Here is a 19007-nt window from a genome sequence, read left to right on the forward strand (position 1 = left end):
CACAAACCAACAGGAGGTAGAACCGCTTGTTTGAAATGAATGCGAAAGGTGCAAAAGAACCGTCACTACATTGAGTTAATATATACAAGTAGAAAAAAAGAATTGATATCTGTTTCAAATATCTCCAAATATAATTTACATCCATGGCATTGCAATTAAGGCAGTCATTCACACTTGCCACAGGACCTTGTTGGTTTTTTTTTTCTTGTTTTTTAAAGTGTTGAAAAGATGTATATACACTATCACAAATTAATTTTAATACTTTAATAACTAGATTTCATTAAAGTATTTCCTTTTTAATATTATATTTAATTAATATAATAAAGGAGTCCACAGGCTCCATCAACTGTCCTGCTTTGGGACACTTCTGAGAAGCTGCATGTAGCTTCAATCACAGTGGCAGAATTCAACGAGAGACACAGGGAGGTCAGAAATGTACCTCTATTCTGTGAAATCTCAGGCCCAGCTAAAATTCAGAGCCCTATATTTAAAGGAAATAGAGAAAGATAGATATCAGGGACACCTAGCAGTCTTGGCCACAATATATTTTCTATTGGAGTTATATAATTCAATGGATGCTAATCAGATTCATATTATTTATTGTCATCTTGGTCTTCCTTATTCTTACTTTTGCCCATTTGATCTGTCATAGACTGAAAGAGTTCTATCAACCTCTTTCGAAATGTGTTTCTAAATATTTCTTCCTCGGTTCCCTTTACATTAATCTACACCATTTGTACACAGATAGCCAGGTTTCTCAGAGCATTAGATTGTACTCTGACCATTGTTTCTTTTGGAACACCTGAATTGCTTTTTTTAATCCTGTATTCAGCCTTGGTCAATTACGATCCTGACCACTCCACGTTTTATCTTTCTGAGTCCCTGAGTCATTTCCAGGACAGAATCTCCTCAGTTTATGATGGGGTTATGTCGCAATAAATCCATCATAAATTGAAAATATTGTATGTCATGAACGCATTTAATACACCTCATCCACCAAACATAGCTTAGCCTACCTTAAATGTACTCAGAATCCTTATGTTAGCCCAGAGTTGGGCAAAATCATCTAATATGAAGCCTATTTTATAACAAAGTGTTGAATATCTCCTGTAATGCATTGAATACTGTGAAGTGAGAAACAGTGGTTGAATGGGCACAGAATTGATTGTGGATGCTAGTGATCTCATGGCTGACTAGGCAATGCCCAGCATCACGTGTGAGGCTCATACTGCATATTGATAGCCCCAGAGGAGGTCAAAATTTAAAGTTCAACGTACAGTTTGTACTGTAGTAAATGCATGTCTCTTACGCACCATCATAAAACTCAAAGACATCAGAAGGTGTCTGTGTGTGGTTACGTGTCCTTATTACCCCCTCTGACTCCATCGAATCCATTGATCTGCCAGATGGGTGTATTTGTTCTTAGCTCCTCTCATCATATTTTATGTTGTGCTTTGTAAAAATCTTTTCACATATGGTTTGCATATTCTTTATTTTTGTTCGTTTTCTTCTGAAGATGTATTTTTTTGTTGTTATCTTAATGGTTCCTTTTATAATGAGCTTAAGATTATAAGTAATCACAAAATTAGTATATTTTTCTAATTTCTGTGGGTTTTTTTTCTTCTCTTCTACCACTTGATTTTAGCGGAATATATATATTTTAGCATTTACCTTTCCAAAACACTGCTGCTTATAATGTTGTTCAGCTCTCAGAAATTAAAAGATAAGAAGATTGGCCTGTTCACCCTATCTTCTAACTTTTCTTTTATTTTCTTTCTTCAGCTAAGTGTTCTGAGTATCTTTTCTACACTGTGAGGGGTTAAAATGTATATAATTTCTTCTGGAATCTTAATCCCTGGATTAAGGTTTTAATTCATTAAGTAGATTCACAACATACTGTCACTCCTTTTGCCATAATTTTTCATTAATCTTTTGTTTGGCTGAAGTTTCTCCCCTAGACGTTTCTCTAAGAAAACCGTGGAAGCCATTTCTAGGAGTACTTGCAGGCTTAAATTTATTTTTATAAATCTCATCATTCTAAACCTTCCCCTAATTTTTCTCATTTGGGTACAGAGCCCTGCTTTTCCCTACTTTCCTGTACTCAGGGGTTTCACTAGCTCCTGGCTCACAAAGATCACAAAGGGAGAATGTTATCAATGTTCTGTGGTCCTGCTTCCTTGCACCCAATTCAAAGCTCCCTTCAGATCATTCAGAAGTGACAGAGAATTATGCCAGGGAAATGTGATGATGAACTACAGGCTGAGCAGGCATTTCCCCTCTTGCCGTACTGCTGCTCCTTAATCCAGTCCATAAACCCACACAGGCTGGTGAGAAAAACAGGAACATCTCAGGAAGGAACGGTCTAGCTAGTGCCCATGAACTACATTGAGGATTCTGTAAACCAGAGACTTGAGGCACAAGGCTACCTGAGCCAAAAGGGTCACATGCCATACAATAAGATCAAAGACTTCTGGAATACCACCTTTGAAAATGCCATCATTCCAAGGCAAAGCCCATGCAATTTAGAGGGAACATTATAGAGTAAATGGCCTTAAAATGTTTGACATTAAGTAAAACATAAATAAATAAAGGGGGAGCTATATTCCCAAACAATGCGAAGAGATTAGATTCATGAAACAGATGTTGACTTTTATATGCCAAATTTCAACCATAGAGAGCAAAGTGACTATAAATGCCCCAGAAAAGCAAGTAGGTAGCAAACTCAACAGTAAAACTAATATAAAAGTCAATTGACAAAAGTCAATTGCCATATATGGCACTAGGTAGGTAATGAATGTTACACTCCTATATGGTGATGAATATGGCTTCAAGACATTAAGCTTGGAGTTGAACCCAGAAATGGCGATGGAACCCAAGCCTTTATCACAATGCAGCACCAATTAGTATAGATAATTTGTCAATATTCCTGAAAGCAGTCGTCTTCAGGTTTTTGGTGAGCCGCTTCCTATGATCTATTTATGTTGCATTTTGGAATTTTAAGTTACTATTTGAAACACTTGCTCCAGCTAGTCCCATTCCATGTTCATAGAAATGGAGACAGAAAAGTTAAATCAGTCACTTGAAACTCAAAAAAAAAAAATTGGAGGTGTATGTCTGGTACCTTCATTCAGGCATCTCAGGCATAGAATATTAGAACATACAGTAACCTTCTTGGAGAAGTAGAGAAAGCAGTCCCATACCATTTTGTCTCTACTTAGTTGTACAGACACAATTATAGCTTCACTATAATAAGCCTGTAGGAATATCTTTCCACTGAAAAACAGTCACCAAGCACTTCTGTGCTGCCATTGTGTTATATACATGGTATTCAGCAGAGAACAGGGGACAGAGAATCCGGCTTCTCAGCTTAAAGTCCAATGGGTATAATATAGATTTTAACATATTTACACAGTTCCAAGTTTTCCAAATGACATCCATAGCAATATTTTAAGGCATCACTCCTCAGAAAGTATCACATTGACTGTTTCTTAGGAAGATTGCTTTAAAGATGTACAGAGATGGGGAGATAGGTAGGATGGATGGATAGATGATAGGTAGGTAGGTAGATAGATAGGCACACACACATACACACATAACAAAATAAACAAATCTGATCACCAACCTAAATCTGTTCTGATAGTATAAAGCCTTCCAACCAAGGTATTTTAGCAAACACTTTACAAAACTTGCTGTGAAGTGTCAAGCTCTAGAACCAGTTAAGGCTCTTCATAGTGGGGTGCCTGGGTGGCTCAGTAGGTGAAGCATCCAACTCTTGATTTCAGCTCAGATCATGATCTCGCAGAGCCCTGAGTCAGGCTCTGTGCTGACAAGTGCTTGTGATTCTCTTTCTCTCTCTCTGCAACTCCGACTCAAAATAAATAAATAAACTTAAAAAAAAATATCTTCCTAGTGACTCCTCAGGGTCCTTATCAACATCATATTTGCCTGATGAGCCATTCCCATCTGTCATTAACCAACACGATGTATGTCCCACCAGAACTCAGGATGAAAGTCTCTCCAGGGATGAAGGTGTCTGTTCTTGCCCCAGGCTCAAGCCCATCAGTGCCCCCCTCAGCAAGACCAACCATACTGTCAGAGCACACCAGGCCAGAGTAGTTTCTGGAAAGAAGGTTGAAGAAAGTCTCCCCTGGCAGAGTGATGTTCAGTCTGCAGCAGAGAAACCCCCGCCACAAAAACTGAGAAATGGAAGCCACATTGTGCAATCAGGGCCACAGTGGGAGGGAGAGACCAAGTAAGCGAAGCAGACATCGTTGCAAGAGAAAGCGTCAGACTAATCACGGAGACAGACATGTCCACAAATGCAGAAGTGCCTGCTTGTGTCTTTAAAGAATAGCATCTACTTAAAACCAGTCTATAGGGTGAGAGGGCCACTATCCTGGGTTGGGAAATGACCACCAAAGCCTAAATATAGTTTAAAAGTGGCCACGAGCATTTCAGGAATCTTTCAGCACCTCTGTCAAGTCTACCTGGTTTTTTCTTTTCTTTTCTTTTCTTTTCTTTTCTTTTCTTTTCTTTTCTTTTCTTTTCTTTTCTTTTTTAGTATACACAATGTTACACAATGATACACAATGTTACATAAGTTTCAGGTATACAACATAGTGATTCTACAAGTTTCTATATTATGCTATGCTCACAGTGTAACTACCATCTGTCACCATTCAATACTATTATACTACCATTGACTGTATGCTGTACCTTTATGCACATGACTTATTCATTCCATAACCAGAAGCCTGCGTCTCCCATTCCTCTTCACCCATTTTGCCCAACCCCCGACTCCGCTCCCCTCTGGCAACCATCGGTTTGTTCTTTGTATTTATGGGTTTGATTCTGCTTTTTGTTTATTTACTTATTCATTTGTTTTGTTTTTTAGAGTCCACATATAAGTGAAATCATACAGTGTTTCTCTTTGTCTGGCTTATCTCACTTAGCATACTACCCTGTAGGTCCATTCATGTTGTCCCAAATGGCATGATCTCATCCTTTTTATGGCTGCATAATATTCTGTTGGCTATAGATATAGATGACGTCTTCCTTATCCATTTGTCTATCGATGGACACTTAGACTGCTTCCATGTCTTGACTATTGTAAATAATGCTGCAATAAACATAAGGGTGCATATATCTTTTTGAGTTAGTGTTTTTGTTTCCTTCAGATAAATATCCAGAAGTGGAATTGCTAGATCTTAAGATAGTTCTGCTTTTAATTTTTTGAGGAACTTCTATTTTTCATAGTGGCTGCACCAACTTATATTTCCACCAACAGTGCACAAGGATTCCTTTTTCTCCACATCCTCACCAACACTTGTTATTTCTTATCTTTTCATTCTAGCCATTCTGACTGGTCTTTTGATATCTAGAGTTCAAATCGGGCCTTCTTCGTGGAAGGGTACTTTCATCTGTAGGTACACCACTATCTCTTTTTTTTTTTAATATGAAATTTATTGTCAAATTGGTTTCCATACAACACCCAGTGCTCATCCCAACAGGTCCCCCCTCAATACCCATCACCCACCCTCCCCTACCTCCCACTCCCCATCAACCCTCAGTTTGTTCTGTTTTTAAGAGTCTCTTATGCTTTGGCTCCCTCCCTCTCTAACCTCATTTTTTTTCTTCCCCTCCCCCATGGACTTCTGTTAAGTTTCTCAGGATCCACATAAGAGTGAAAACATATGGTATCTGTCTTTCTCTTTATGACTTATTTCACTTAGCATAACACTCTCCGGTTCCATCCACATTGCTACAAAAGGCCATATTTCATTCTTTCTCATTGCCGTGTAGTATTCCATTGTGTATATAAACCACAATTTCTTTATCCATTCATCAGTTGATGGACATTTAGACTCTTTCCATAATTTAGCTATTGTTGAGAGTGCTGCTATAAACATCGGGGTACAAGTTGCCCCTATGCATCAGCACTCCTGTATCCCTTGGGTAAATTCCTAGCAGTGCTATTGCTGCATCATAGGGGAGATCTATTTTTAATTTTTTGAGTAATGTCCACACTGTTTTCCAGAGTGGCTGCACCAGTTTGCATTCCCACCAACAGTGCAAGAGGGTTCCCATTTCTCCACATCCTCGCCAGCATCTATAGTCTCCTGATTTGTTCACTCTGACTGGCGTGAGGTGATATCTGAGTGTGGTTTTGGTTTGTATTTCCCTGATGAGGAGTGACATTGAGCATCTTTTCATGTGCCTGTTGGCCATCTGGATGTTTTCTTTACAGAAGTGTCTATTCATGTTTTCTGCCCATTTCTTCACTGGATTATTTGTTTTTCAGGTGTGGAGTTTGATGAGTTCTTTATAGATTTTGGATACTAGCCCTTTGTCTGATATGTCATTTGCAAATATCTTTTCCCATTCCATCGGTTGCCTTTTAGTTTTGTTGATTGTTTCCTTTGCAGTGCAGAACCTTTTTATCTTCATGAGGTCACAGTAGTTCATTTTTGCTTTTAATTCCCTTGCCTTTGGGGATGTGTCAAGTAAGAAATTGCTGCAGCTGAGGTCAGAGAGGTTTTTTCCTGCTTTCTCCTCTAGGGTTTACCACTATCTCTTTAGACATTCCCAAGACCAAAGGGTCCTGCCCTGAGGTCTAAACTCTACAGGCATGATAGTCTGGGGTTGGACGGTCTGAGTTCAGATCCCATCTTGGCTATCCTGGTTATATAACCTGAGTCATGCAATGCACTTACGTTTGCCTTAGTTTCTTCATCTGTAAAAATGGAGATCATTGGATCACAGGATTTCAAAGAGTTTAACCTTGTGTCGTGTACCTACTATGTATTATATCAATCCAGGTGCAAATAAAAGCAAAACCAAAAGTAACAAGGGAGAAGCTTGTATCCTGCAGATAAAGGTCGGGAAGTAGGTAGTATAGAGCTGGAGTGGAAGCACTACTCTGGGTTTTAGGAACCCAAGAGCCCTACAACTCACTCACTGCTCTAACATCCCCAGGATGGGGCTCTTGTGTTCATGTTCATGGCCTGGCTGGAGCCATCCATACACAAGGCAGCATGATGTAGGAAAAAATGTAAGGGACAAAGAGCACCTGCCAGCCATCTCTTAAGGCATATTCCTGAGCTGCCCCACTCAAGGCACCACATCTATTTGTACTTCATTGGCCAGAATCTAATTATAAGTGGAAATGTTGCCATTTTTCTGGGTGGCTACATGTTCAGCTATAATTCTATAGAAGGGAAATACCTTAAGTAGATGGGGAGGAAATGGTTTCAGTGATTTCTCATGTTTTAGAGGTTGAATGGTTTAGAAACTGAAAGGAATAAATAAATAAATAAATAAATAAATAAATAAATAAATAAATAATTTTAAACACCTCTGTCCATCTGTATTCACTGCAACACCCACTGTGGACCTATAGTTGTTCGAACAGCATGGAAAGTTCAGGATGGAACCCCAGGCTCAAGGATCTGCCATTCAGAGCATCTCAAGCCAGAATGGAGTACACCCAGCAACTAACACTAACAAGAGAAATTACGTGGCATGCTGTAAGCTGCTTACAAATACTCATACACAACACCACAATATTGTCACCCATTCAGTGGAGTGACAAGCTTGCATTTAGAACACAATATTCATTGTAGTTCAGTGTACTAAGATATCTAGCAATCTATACTAATGTATCTAGTAATCTGAATTGCTAAGTAGATGGTCAAAAACAACAGGCCAAGAAGTAATTATGGACCGACCACCCATTCAGGCCCTATGACTCCAATTTGACAAGAAGCAATAAGACAAAGCAAAGCGATGTCTTAAGGATTATTTTTCTAGCGCCAATCAACACCCACAACACCCCCATCGTTTCTGTTGGAAATCCTCAAATGATAGACATTGTTCTTCTTGAAAACGTTAAAAAGCCAAGGCGCACACTCTACCAGAGGTAAAACAATCCATTACATGTTACAGAATACGTCCACAGGTGCCCTTCTCAACGCTTACATCTACTCTGCCCCACCCCCAAACACAACACACACACACACACACACACACACACACACACACACCACTTCCTATTTCATCCTTGAGTTCCACAAGTTTCAGATCCCGCCACCAGGTGGCAGGAGTAATCAAGAATTAGCAGGAATTACCAAGAAGGTCCCAGAAAATGTCACGATTCTGGAAGGGATCATAAGAACACTGAATCAAAACTGTGGTATAGATGGGTAAACTGAGGTTGCAAAGCATCACACATGGAATTAGGGACCCCAAGGACCAACACCCTCTGTTACCTGTGCCCTGTATTTCCACCAACTTACACTGGGTTTTATAGCAAAACCTTGGATTGTGAGTAGCTTTTTTCGTGGGTGTTCCACAAATGAGCAAATATTTCTAATAAATTTTACCTTGATAAACGAGTGATGTCTTGCAATAAAAGTAGTATGTGATGCCAAACGTCACATGATCACAACTGAGCCAATGGTTCTTGAAATTTGCTTTGATAGACAACTGCTTTGGATTACAAGCATGTTTCCAGAAAGAATTATGCTCACAAACCAAGGTTTTGCTGTACTTGTAACTTTTCAGCTTTATTTATGTATTCATTTTTATTTTAAAATTTTCAGCATCCACGAAAGTGAGAATAGTAAAATGAGTCCCTGAGTGCCCACCAGCCCACCCCAATCAGCAAGCTTTGTCATCTTTCCATACCATACCCAGAGCCCCCTACTATATTTTTTACCAAATACTCAGATGTATTATGCCATACCAGTTAATGCAACATCAAAATTTCTGTGGTTCATTCATTCAACAACTAATCATTAGCAACAGCAACTAATGATGTGTGGGAGGCACTGTGCTAAAGTAAGATATGCAGCTGTGACACAAAAAGGCACTGTGGCAACCAGGCTTTTATGCATAAATCACATGTATGCTACAAGTTAGATTTTGTCCACATTTTATACACTCTTGTATTTTAATAGGTGGAAAATGCAACACGAGTTGGAATTGTAATTTGTATAGATCCTTGGGGCCAGACAGATCTAAAGTTAATATCAAAGTCATACACTTGTTCTTCTTTCAAAGACAAGGTCACAGCCGACAGGCCAAGCAGGATACATTTCCTGAAAGGCTATGGGGACCTACCTGACACGGTTTATCTACCTTGTTGCCTTACGTGGAATGAATTACCTTATGAAGGCAAGTTGGGATGAGATGGGAGAAAGATTGGACCCCCTCAAAACAGGTAAAAGAGCAATGAGCCAGGGGGTGTCAGTCATATGTCAAAACAGCAGCTCAGGGGTAGGGACACTCCTCCAAGAGAACAGCTGACTCCCATCCAAAATGTAAAATCAAGACAGCTTGACAAAAGAAGGCATTTTCTGATTCTCATTACTAGGAGAGATTCCTTTAAGCTAAACAAAACACATTTTAGCATTTCAAAAATCTAACATCTAAGAAGAAAACTACATGGCCTACATTTTTCTTTATTTTATAAGTTGGAAACCTGTGGTATGTGAAGCCCCCTAGCCTCTTCTCTGCTTATTATAAAGTTACATGACTTAGATGGAGGCACCTGGTCCTCCTTTCTCTCTTCCTCAAGCTGGACCACATCATTCCTTCCATCAGAACAGAACAGAGATCATCTGTTTCTTTATAAGCCTGAGATCCACTGGTCCTTTCTTTTTTCAGCTGACTCATCTAAACACCTCCTCTTTGCTGTCCCATCCCTCAAAATTCTTTTGGTACCATTTTATAAAAAGAACATTTGAGTTTCTTGATTCTGAAATTGTATTTTTGCAATCTGTACTTTTTCCTTAGAATGAAGATGACTTCGATGAAAAACAGAACACATCAGGAAACAACAACTCACTAAGGTGTAGAGCTGTGCAAAACACCCAGCAGGTAGGGCGGCGATGGTTGAGTGAATCTATTACCATAGTAACTGCTGTGCAACAGGGACGGACAGCTGTGGGGACAGAATGCATGTGCTCAGCTGGCACTCGGAAGAATGAATTAACTGGTAATTAGAATGTGTAAGGCAGAGTCGTGAAGAAAACACACGTGCTCAAACAAAGAGATTTTGTGTTTGTACACCTGTCCCCAGAGTTTTCTGCTGGCGAGAGTACATAGGCTTTCTCGGACACATCACTATTACAGATGCCAAACTCCATCGCAAAGCAAAAAGCACTGGCTTAAACCAAAGCATCTCGATTTTAAAGTAAGTGAGGCAGATGAAGAAGGTTCTAAGATGTGGTTCTAACACTATCCATCATGCCTCTCGAGTTCCTCAGTGATGCCTAAGCTTACAGCAGGCTGAGGCACTCTGTCGCAAGGCTACTTTTATTTCTTTTATATATTGAATTCTGGGTAGGCTCTCATTTGGAGAAAGGCTTCTGTTGCTAAAAATCAAGCAGATTATTCATGTAGATCATCCTTTTTTGGGTAATTCTGGGTGCCTAATATCAAGCCATCTATTGGAGGGAGTTATTCTCATGATAAAAAGAATAACTTGTTTAAAGTAGATTATGTGGGAAATTATTGCAGCAAAATTTGGAAGACAGAAAACGTGACCTGTATAATTCCAGGAAAAAATCAGTGCCTCACATCTTAAAACGTGGCCCTTTAGTGCAAATATACACTGCCATGCACATGTCACTTATATTGGGATCATACTATCCATATTCTTACTGTCTATTTTACTTAATATATTATAAAAAAGTGTCCATTTCCCTATTTATGCAACAAAACAAGAGAAAACAATACTTCTGTCCATATAAAACCTGCACATAAAAGTTTATAGTAACATTATTCACAATTGCCAAAACTTGGAAGCAGTCAAGATGTTCTTCAGCAGGTGAATAGATAAATGAACTGTGGTTCATCCAGACAATGGAATATTCTTCAGCACTAAAAAGATATGATGAACCCCCAAGCCATGAAAAGACATGGAGGAACATTAAATATGTATTACTCATTAAAAGAGGCAGTCTGAAATGACTACATACTGTATGATCCCAAATACATGACAAAGGAAAAGGGAAGACTGTGGAGACAGTAAGAAGACCAGTGTTTACCAAGAGGAGAGGGTGGGATACATGGGCAAAGCACAGAGGATTTGGGGGGCAGTGAAACTACTCTATGTGATACTATTATGGTGGATACATGTCATTTGTCCAAACCCATAAGATGGACAACACCAAGAGGGATCCCTAAATGTAAGCTATACATTTTGGGTGATAATGTGTCACTGTAGGTTCATCAATTGCAACAAGAGGCGGTGATCATGGGGGAGGCTATGCATGAGTGGGGGCACAGGTGTATGGGGAACTTCTCCTTATCATTCAATTTTGCTGTGAACCTGAAACTGCTCCTTAAAAAAATGAAGTCTTTTTTTATTGTTTCACAAAACAATCAAAAACAAAAAATTAGATAATTTACTGTTATACACAAGAACATAAAGACTGAGGAAGATCCGACACATTGGGCACCAATGGTCCTTGGGTGATCTTGGCAGAGGCCATCTCAATAGAAGCCTGATCACAATGGACTGAGTAGGATGTGAGGGTCACTAAAAGTAAAGGCAACTCTCTCCAGCAGTTTGGCTGTGAAGAGAAGGAGGGAGGGTAGATGTCCTATGACTATGGGGTCAAGGAGATTTTGTTGTTGTTGTTTTCGGTTTGTTTTAAAGATGAGGATGGGTGCTCACTGTGGCAGCACACATATAAAATTGGAATGACAGGAAGAAGACCGGCAGGCCCCTGCACAAGGATGACATGCAAATTCATGAAGCTCCCATATTTTTAACACACACAAACACACACACACACAAATCCCACAAAAAAAAAAAAACTAAAAAATGGGCAGAAGACATGAACAGACATTTCTCTAAAGACACAGATGGCCAATGAACATATGAAAAGACACTCAACATCACTCACCATCAGGGAAATGCAAATAAAACCACAATGAGATATCACCTCACACCTGTCAGAATGGCTAAAATTAAAAACACAAAAAACAACAAGTGTTGGCGAGGATGTGGAGAAAAAGGAACCCTCATGCACTGTTGGTAGGAATGGAAACTGGTGCAGCCACTCTGGAAAACAGTATGGAGCTTCCTCAAACACTTAAAAATAGAATTACCATATGATCCAGTAATTACACTACTGGGTATTTGCCCAAAGAATATGAAAACGCTAAATCAAAGGGATACATACACCTCTATGTTTATTGCAGCATTATTTACAAAGCCAAACTATGGAAGCAGCCCATGTGTACACTGATAGAAGAATGGTTGAAGAAGAGGTGAGATAGATAGATACACAGATACATAGATAGATAATGGAATATTACTCAGCCATAAAAAGAATGAAATCTTGTCATTCGCAGCAACATGGATGGATCTAGAGAGTATAATGCCAACTGAAATAAGTCAGCCAGAGAAAGACAAATACCATATGATTTCACTCATATGTGAAATTTAGCAAGCAAAAGAAATGAACAAAGAAAAAAAGAGACAAGCCAAAAAACATGCTCTTAACTATAGAGAACGGGTAGTTACCAGAGGGGAGGTGGGTGAGGCATGGGTGAAATAGGTGAAGGGAATTAAGACTACACTTATCATCATGAGCACTGGAATTGTTGAATCACTATATTATACACCTGAAATTAATATAACACTGTGTGTTAATTATACTGGAATTACGATTTTTGAAAAAGAAAAAATCTTTACCAATCTGATAGGTAAACATTAATTAAACAAACAAAGATGGGAATGGGTGTGGGAATAAAAGAGAATAGTTAATGCCAGGCATTCCATTGATAGTAGGTAACTTGAGACAATTTCACTGTAAGAAAATAATAATCATGATTAATTAAGTCAAATAATTGTCAAACTTTAACTACTGGCTAAGCTAGGTGTTAGATGGGAATGAAATGAATAAGGCTTATCTCTACCCCTATCCTCAGCAGCTGCAGCTTGGACCCCACTGGTCTCTCCTTCTGTTATCCTTCACCAGAAAATGAAGTTAGTCTAAATGTAAAGTATAATGGAGTTTGGCAGCAAAGGACTCTATGATCTTTGAGAATCCTTTCAGCTCAGAGATATGCTTGTGACTTATTTCGAGGAATTCTCTTACAGTCCAGATCAATCAATGGTCACCTGGGCTATGACAGAAAATAAAAGCTGAGATATGACTTTACCTGTCTTACAGCACATTCAAACCACTCTGCATTTGCATACTTCTTTGCCACTTTCCCTCACCATTGCTTACGGTAGCTGGACCTATTTGAGATATTATTGCAAAGTGGTGGAAGGCAGGAAATCCTCTATGCTATCCTGAGAACAGGACGGGTCATGGATATTTAAAAGTTCAAACAGTGGGGGGCGGGGGTGGCACCGAGTGGTTCAGTCGGTTAAGTGTCCAACTTTGGCTCTGGTCATGATCTCGCAGCTCATGAGTTCAAGCCCCATGTCGGGCTCTGTGCTGGCAACTCGGAGCCTGGAGCCTGCTTTGGATTCTGTGTCTCCCTCTCTTTCTCTCTCTCTCTGCCCCTCCCCCACTCGCACTCTGTCTCTCTCTCTCTGTTTCTCAAAAATAAATAAACATTGAAAAAAATTTTTTTGAGTTCAAACAGTATCTAGAAAGATAGCCCAGGTATATACTTCATTAATTAGAGCAAGGGTTAGCTAACAAAGGGAAATACTTCCCTTTAGCCCAACTGATAGGACCCTAGTTCCCAAAGGAAAGTTAATCAGCTCTTGATGATACTAGGCTAGTGGTCACGTCTGCAGGCCAAGCTTTGGGCTGTCAGGAAAATAAAGCCAGCCTTGGTCTCAGTCCTTTGGGAAACAGGGTTGACAGAGTTTAAAAGGAGATTTATACAGCCTCTGATATAAACTTCATTTAGCACTTGCCTGAGAACAGAGCAGGGGTTGAATGATTACAGTAGAGAAAGGAGCAAAAAGCATAGATATGAGCCTATTCCCTAAAGGAAAGAAGAAAATACCAACAGCTCCTTTGGAAGAAAAAGGAGAGAGAAGTGTGATCCTGTAGGTTTTGTGTAAAGGGAAAAATGCGCAAGTAGATAATAGGAGCTATCTTCTTGCATAATAATTTTAAAAGACCTTTAGAAAGTCCTTTGCCAATGAAAAAGAATGAAATCATGCCATTTGCAGCAACGTGAATGGAACTGGAAGATATTATGCTGAGTGAAATAAGTCAGAGAAAGACAGATATCATATGTTTTCACTCATGTGGATCTTGAGAAATTTAACAGAAGACCATGGGGGAAGGGAAAGGAAAAAAATAGTTACAAACAGAGAGGGAGGGAGGCAAACCATAAGAGACTCTTAAATACAGAGAACAGACTGAGGGTTGATAGGGCTGGGGGGTTGGGGGATAGGGGAAAATGGGTGATGGGCATTGAGGAGGGCACTTGTTGGGTTGAACACTAGGTGTTGTTATGGAAGCGATGAACCATGGGAATCTACCAAAAACCAAGAGCACACTTTACACACTGTATGTTAGCCAATTTGACAATAAATTATATTAAAATAAATAAATATTTAAAAATTAAAAAAATAAAATAAAATGCAGTCCATAAAAAAAGTCCTTTGCCAAAATTCTAAGCAAAAAGAGATCAGGGTTCATTATGCCCAGAATTCTCATTATTCCATCTCTGCTGCAATGTTTGATTTCCAGGACGAAGAGCAGGTCACCATTGAGCAGGATTCTTTAAGAAACAAAGAAGATGTGGAGGATGATCCAGAGGCACATCAAAAAGGGTACAGGTTTAAACGGAGAAATAACCATACTGACCTCCTTTTTGGTTTTGCCACTTTGTTTTATCTTCATCTAATTTTAAACATTTATTATTATTTATTGGACATTACCACCACTACCACCCATTTCCCTTCCCCACTACCCACCCAACACCATTTCCAGAAAAATTAATGGATCTCTATGATAATCACCATGGTAAATTCAAACTGCTAATGTCCTGGGAACCCAATATCCAGGACAGTCTTCTAATTAAAGGCATAAATTACTAACTAATTGCTCCAGTCCATGCAAAAGTAGTTAATTCATCTTCTCAGTGTCAATCAATAAGCAATTGATTTCTCAAAACCCAGTCCACATTAAGTCCCAACAAACTTGCTCTGACCGTAGTATCCTGAAGGTATTCCAAGTTCTTACTGCCCATGAGGTAAGAGAGGCAAATTATTTTTATTTTTTTGACCAGGAAAATGAAGCTCAGAAAAGTGACTTACTCAAGGTTAGCTAGAGAGGAACAAAGATAACTTAATGTCAGCTTCTGATTCCTAGCCCAAGATTGTCTGGTACTCTGTCATAACACTCAAGTATTTATCAAGTTTCTAAATTCCTATTTAAATTTTGTTTAAATTTCTATGTCTCTGAGGAACTTTATTTTTATGCATCAGAAGATATCTCTGGAGTTGGTCAGAATTAAGATTAAAAGCTATTGTCACATTTACATCATCAAAAATATTTACTACCTCAGAAACCTGAGCTTTGTTCCATCTTTCATTATGCTTTACGGACCTCTGACTCCAGGGGCTGAGTAATTCTCTTGGGTGGTCAGGTTTCACTACTGTTAATGGGATGGAAGCAATCACCAAGAGGCTGGGAGTTGCCTAGCCATGATAACCAAATGGCCGAAGCCTCTATTTCTAGCTACTTTATTTTAGGCAGTGTGAGTTGTCATGGACCACACATATTCCCTGCAATTAAAGAATCTGATCAATCCAACCCAAAGTATATGAATGTGTCCAATGAAATGTCGCCCTCCACCGCTGCCACTTTGAAACACTATCAGAAACTGAAGATGATGCATCATCAACCTTTCCTAAATTAGACGATGAAAATTTAGTCTTTACTGAACTTTGATTCCCTCAATATCTTCTGGATCAGTGTTTCCAATTCTCAGTACATGTATTCACACACATAGACAACACCAAAGTTTTCATGAAATAAGACATCATTACTGTGAGTGATATGCTCTTATCAGTCCTATTCTTTCTTATTAAAGATGGGTGTCAGGGCATCTGGGTGGCTCAGTCAATTAAGCATCTGACTCTTGATCTCTGCTCAGGTCATGATCTCATGGCTCATGGATTCAAGCCCTGTGTTGGGCTCTGCACTGTCAGTGTGGAGAATCCCTGCTTGGTATTCTCTCTCTCTCTCTCTCTCTCTCTCTCTCTCTCTCGCTCTCGCTCTCGCTCTCGCTCTCCCTCCACCCTCCCCTCTCTGCCCCTGCTCCTCGCTTTCTCTCTCAAAATAAATAAATAAACTTTAAAAAATAATAAAAGCTGTACATCTATTTAAAAAATAAAATAAGGGGCACCTGGGTGGCTCAGTTGGTTAAGCGGCCAACTTCGGCTCAGGTCATGATCTCACGGTCCGTGAGTTCGAGCCCCACGTCAGGCTCTGTGCTGACAGCTCAGAGCCTGGAGCCTGTTTCAGATTCTGTGTCTCCCTCTCTCTCTTCCCCCCCACCCTGTTCATGCTCTGTCTCTGTCTCAAAAATAAATAAATGTTTAAAAAAAATTTTTTTAATAAAAAATAAAATAAAATAAAGATGAGTGTCACACACTGTGCCTTCACAACCCACTAGTTGGTCCTAACCCACAGCTGTAGCATGCTATTCCAAATAAGCAACACACACTCCCACTTCATTTATCTAGTAATGCAACAAATGCCCATCAAGCACACTAATGTCCAAGGTCCTAGTGCCATTGGGCTCACATCTGCTCTCCAGGAAGTTAGCCAGTCAAGCCTTTATCACAAAATGAAATCAAAGGAGACAGTAGGAGTAAAGCACAGAGGAATGACTCTGTTCAAGGAGATGCAAGAAGGTGTTGTAGGAGCAAGGGGCTTGGGCTATGCCCTGAAACTTGCACAGGGGCCGAGACTTGGACATGGATGCACAGCTGCTGCAAAATGGACAAGTGGAGGCATTAGCAAGTGAGTCCTTTGGAATCCCAGAGATGAGGAATCTCCTACATAGGACTAGAAGTGACCTAGAAGTGGCAATGATTGTGTGAATAAATTCCTTCCTCCATTGGGAGAAGAGGTCTCTGTTAGAAGGGGCAGTGAGAAAAGAGGCAAATGTATGAAGCCAGACCTCAGGGGAGGCACAGAGGGAACCAGGAGAAGCCTGGGAGAAGCAGAGCATGGTCATTGTGGGTATGGGCCTGGGCCCCTCCAAAGTCACTTGCTGATGGCCACCATCCCCCCAGCACAAGTGCCCAGATCCCCATATTGCTCACTCACTACCCACCACCCCCTAACAAAGCTCTGGACAGGAACAAAGATGTGCCAACAATGCCAGAACTTTTGAGAAAGCTACCTTACAACTTGCTGGCTAATAGCTCTGAAATCCACAAAATCCTCCTTTATATTTCAAGCACCCAGTGAAATCTGTCAGTCTCCCACTAAAAAACATGGTGAGCCAGGACAGGGAACCACCAACTTACTCAAACTTTATGAGGCCAAAAGGGATGACAATTCCTTAAATCAACGTTTCATATCCGAAGCTTAAAAGCTATCAGAGGCCCACATACTCCCGTGAGAAACAGTCTTCTCCTACCATTTATTTCCAGCTTTTGGTTAGTTATCCATCTCCCCCGCTCTGTTTTCAGAAGCATGTTTTCTGCATCTCTGTAAGCCCTCAGGGCTTGGCACATCCACGCAGCAAACACTGATCCAAGCTATGGCTGATTATAGTCTAAAGGGATATGAGTATCCCATTTCTATTTTGTAGGACATCCACTTCATCCATCTGTTCGTTTGCTTGCTTGATTTACAAAGCCTCATCTAGCTTAGTATGTCAGTTTATTTCATGTTTTTGATGTTACCTTCTGCCTGCCTTTTTGCTCTTGTGTTGTTACAGGTATCTGGAAAGGAAGTATGATACAGTTTGTGATTTTTATAAGAAACACAAAACCACCCTTCAGTACATCCTCTGGGGCATCTTAATAGTAGGTAAATAACAAAAGGGGGGTGGATGCCAGTGTCTTTGAGAATATTCCAAATAGTAGCTTTCTATAGAAAAAAAATAAATCTTTCTGTTCCCCCTGGACCTTGGTGAATCCAGAGAAGTTAATCCAGAAGCTCCTGAGTGGTGGGTCTCAACTGTGGTTGCCTATGCAGATTGTTTCCCTGTTTGGTTTATGTAGCTAGCATCTAATTAGGTTCCCTACTCTTACAGCCTTGGTTGTTGTGATATGGATTTAAGGGCTAGTTCATGCAAATCCAGAAAACAGAAAACTAGAAAACATGGTGATAAACACAAGATGGGGACCTAATCACAGGGGACAATATAAGCAATTAATACTTCATACAAATGCAATGTGAGCAGGAGCCTAGGGTCATGCAGGTCACCCCTCCTGCCTGAAAGCAAGACCACACTATCTTCATAGATGAGCAGGTCCCCTATTTTTACTCCCTCCAAAGCAAAGAGTTCTGCAGCCCATTTTGAATAACACCCCTGTCTATAAAATGTGAACCGTTGCACCCAAGTCCATAGACGTTAACCCAAGACTCTTGCACCTCCAAGGTCAGTGGCTTTGTTGGTGCTCAGATATCTGAAACAAGGAAAAGCAGGGTTTAAAGCTTCCTCTACACTGGGCCAGGTAGTATTTTAGGCTTTTCAGGCCATGCGGTGAAAGCCACACAACTCTGTCCTTCTAAAACAAAAGTAAACAGACAGGCGTGATGGTGTTTCCATGCAATTTTATTTGTAGATTCAGACACAAGTATACAAACACAACTGTACTTGCAACCTACAAAGATAAGTGGTAGGCCCGATTTAACCTGCAGACCATGTTGGCTGACCTTTCTAGGACACCCTGTTCTTATCCTAGAATCTCCTCTTCAAAAGCAGCCACCTTGGTAATTATCCCTCACCCCTTTCTTTAGAGATTCTTTGGAACTCAGAGATGGTTGGAAGGCCTATTTTGCCACTGAAGCGTAGGCCAAATCTGAGCTGCAAACCAGGAGAATCAA

At 40.0% G+C, this 19007-nt stretch overlaps 1 protein-coding gene and 1 non-coding gene across 2 annotated transcripts in view; both read left to right on the forward strand.

Annotated features, from left to right (window-relative positions):
• The window catches only part of SLC28A3 (solute carrier family 28 member 3), a 58211-nt gene that overhangs the window by 12280 nt on the left and 26924 nt on the right, over window positions 1–19007 (forward strand). Inside the window, exons 2-4 of the mRNA XM_015076287.3 lie at window positions 9796–9879; window positions 14682–14764; window positions 17893–17984. Of these exons, the coding sequence (XP_014931773.1) occupies window positions 9796–9879; window positions 14682–14764; window positions 17893–17984 (259 nt within the window). The remainder of the gene's footprint in view (window positions 1–9795; window positions 9880–14681; window positions 14765–17892; window positions 17985–19007) is intronic.
• On the forward strand, window positions 11676–11780 carry LOC113596161 (U6 spliceosomal RNA). Its single transcript, XR_003416902.1, has one exon. It is a non-coding gene; the product is annotated as a U6 spliceosomal RNA (small nuclear RNA).

This window comes from Acinonyx jubatus, chromosome D4, assembly GCF_027475565.1.
Source record: "Acinonyx jubatus isolate Ajub_Pintada_27869175 chromosome D4, VMU_Ajub_asm_v1.0, whole genome shotgun sequence".
NCBI lineage: Eukaryota > Metazoa > Chordata > Mammalia > Carnivora > Felidae > Acinonyx > Acinonyx jubatus.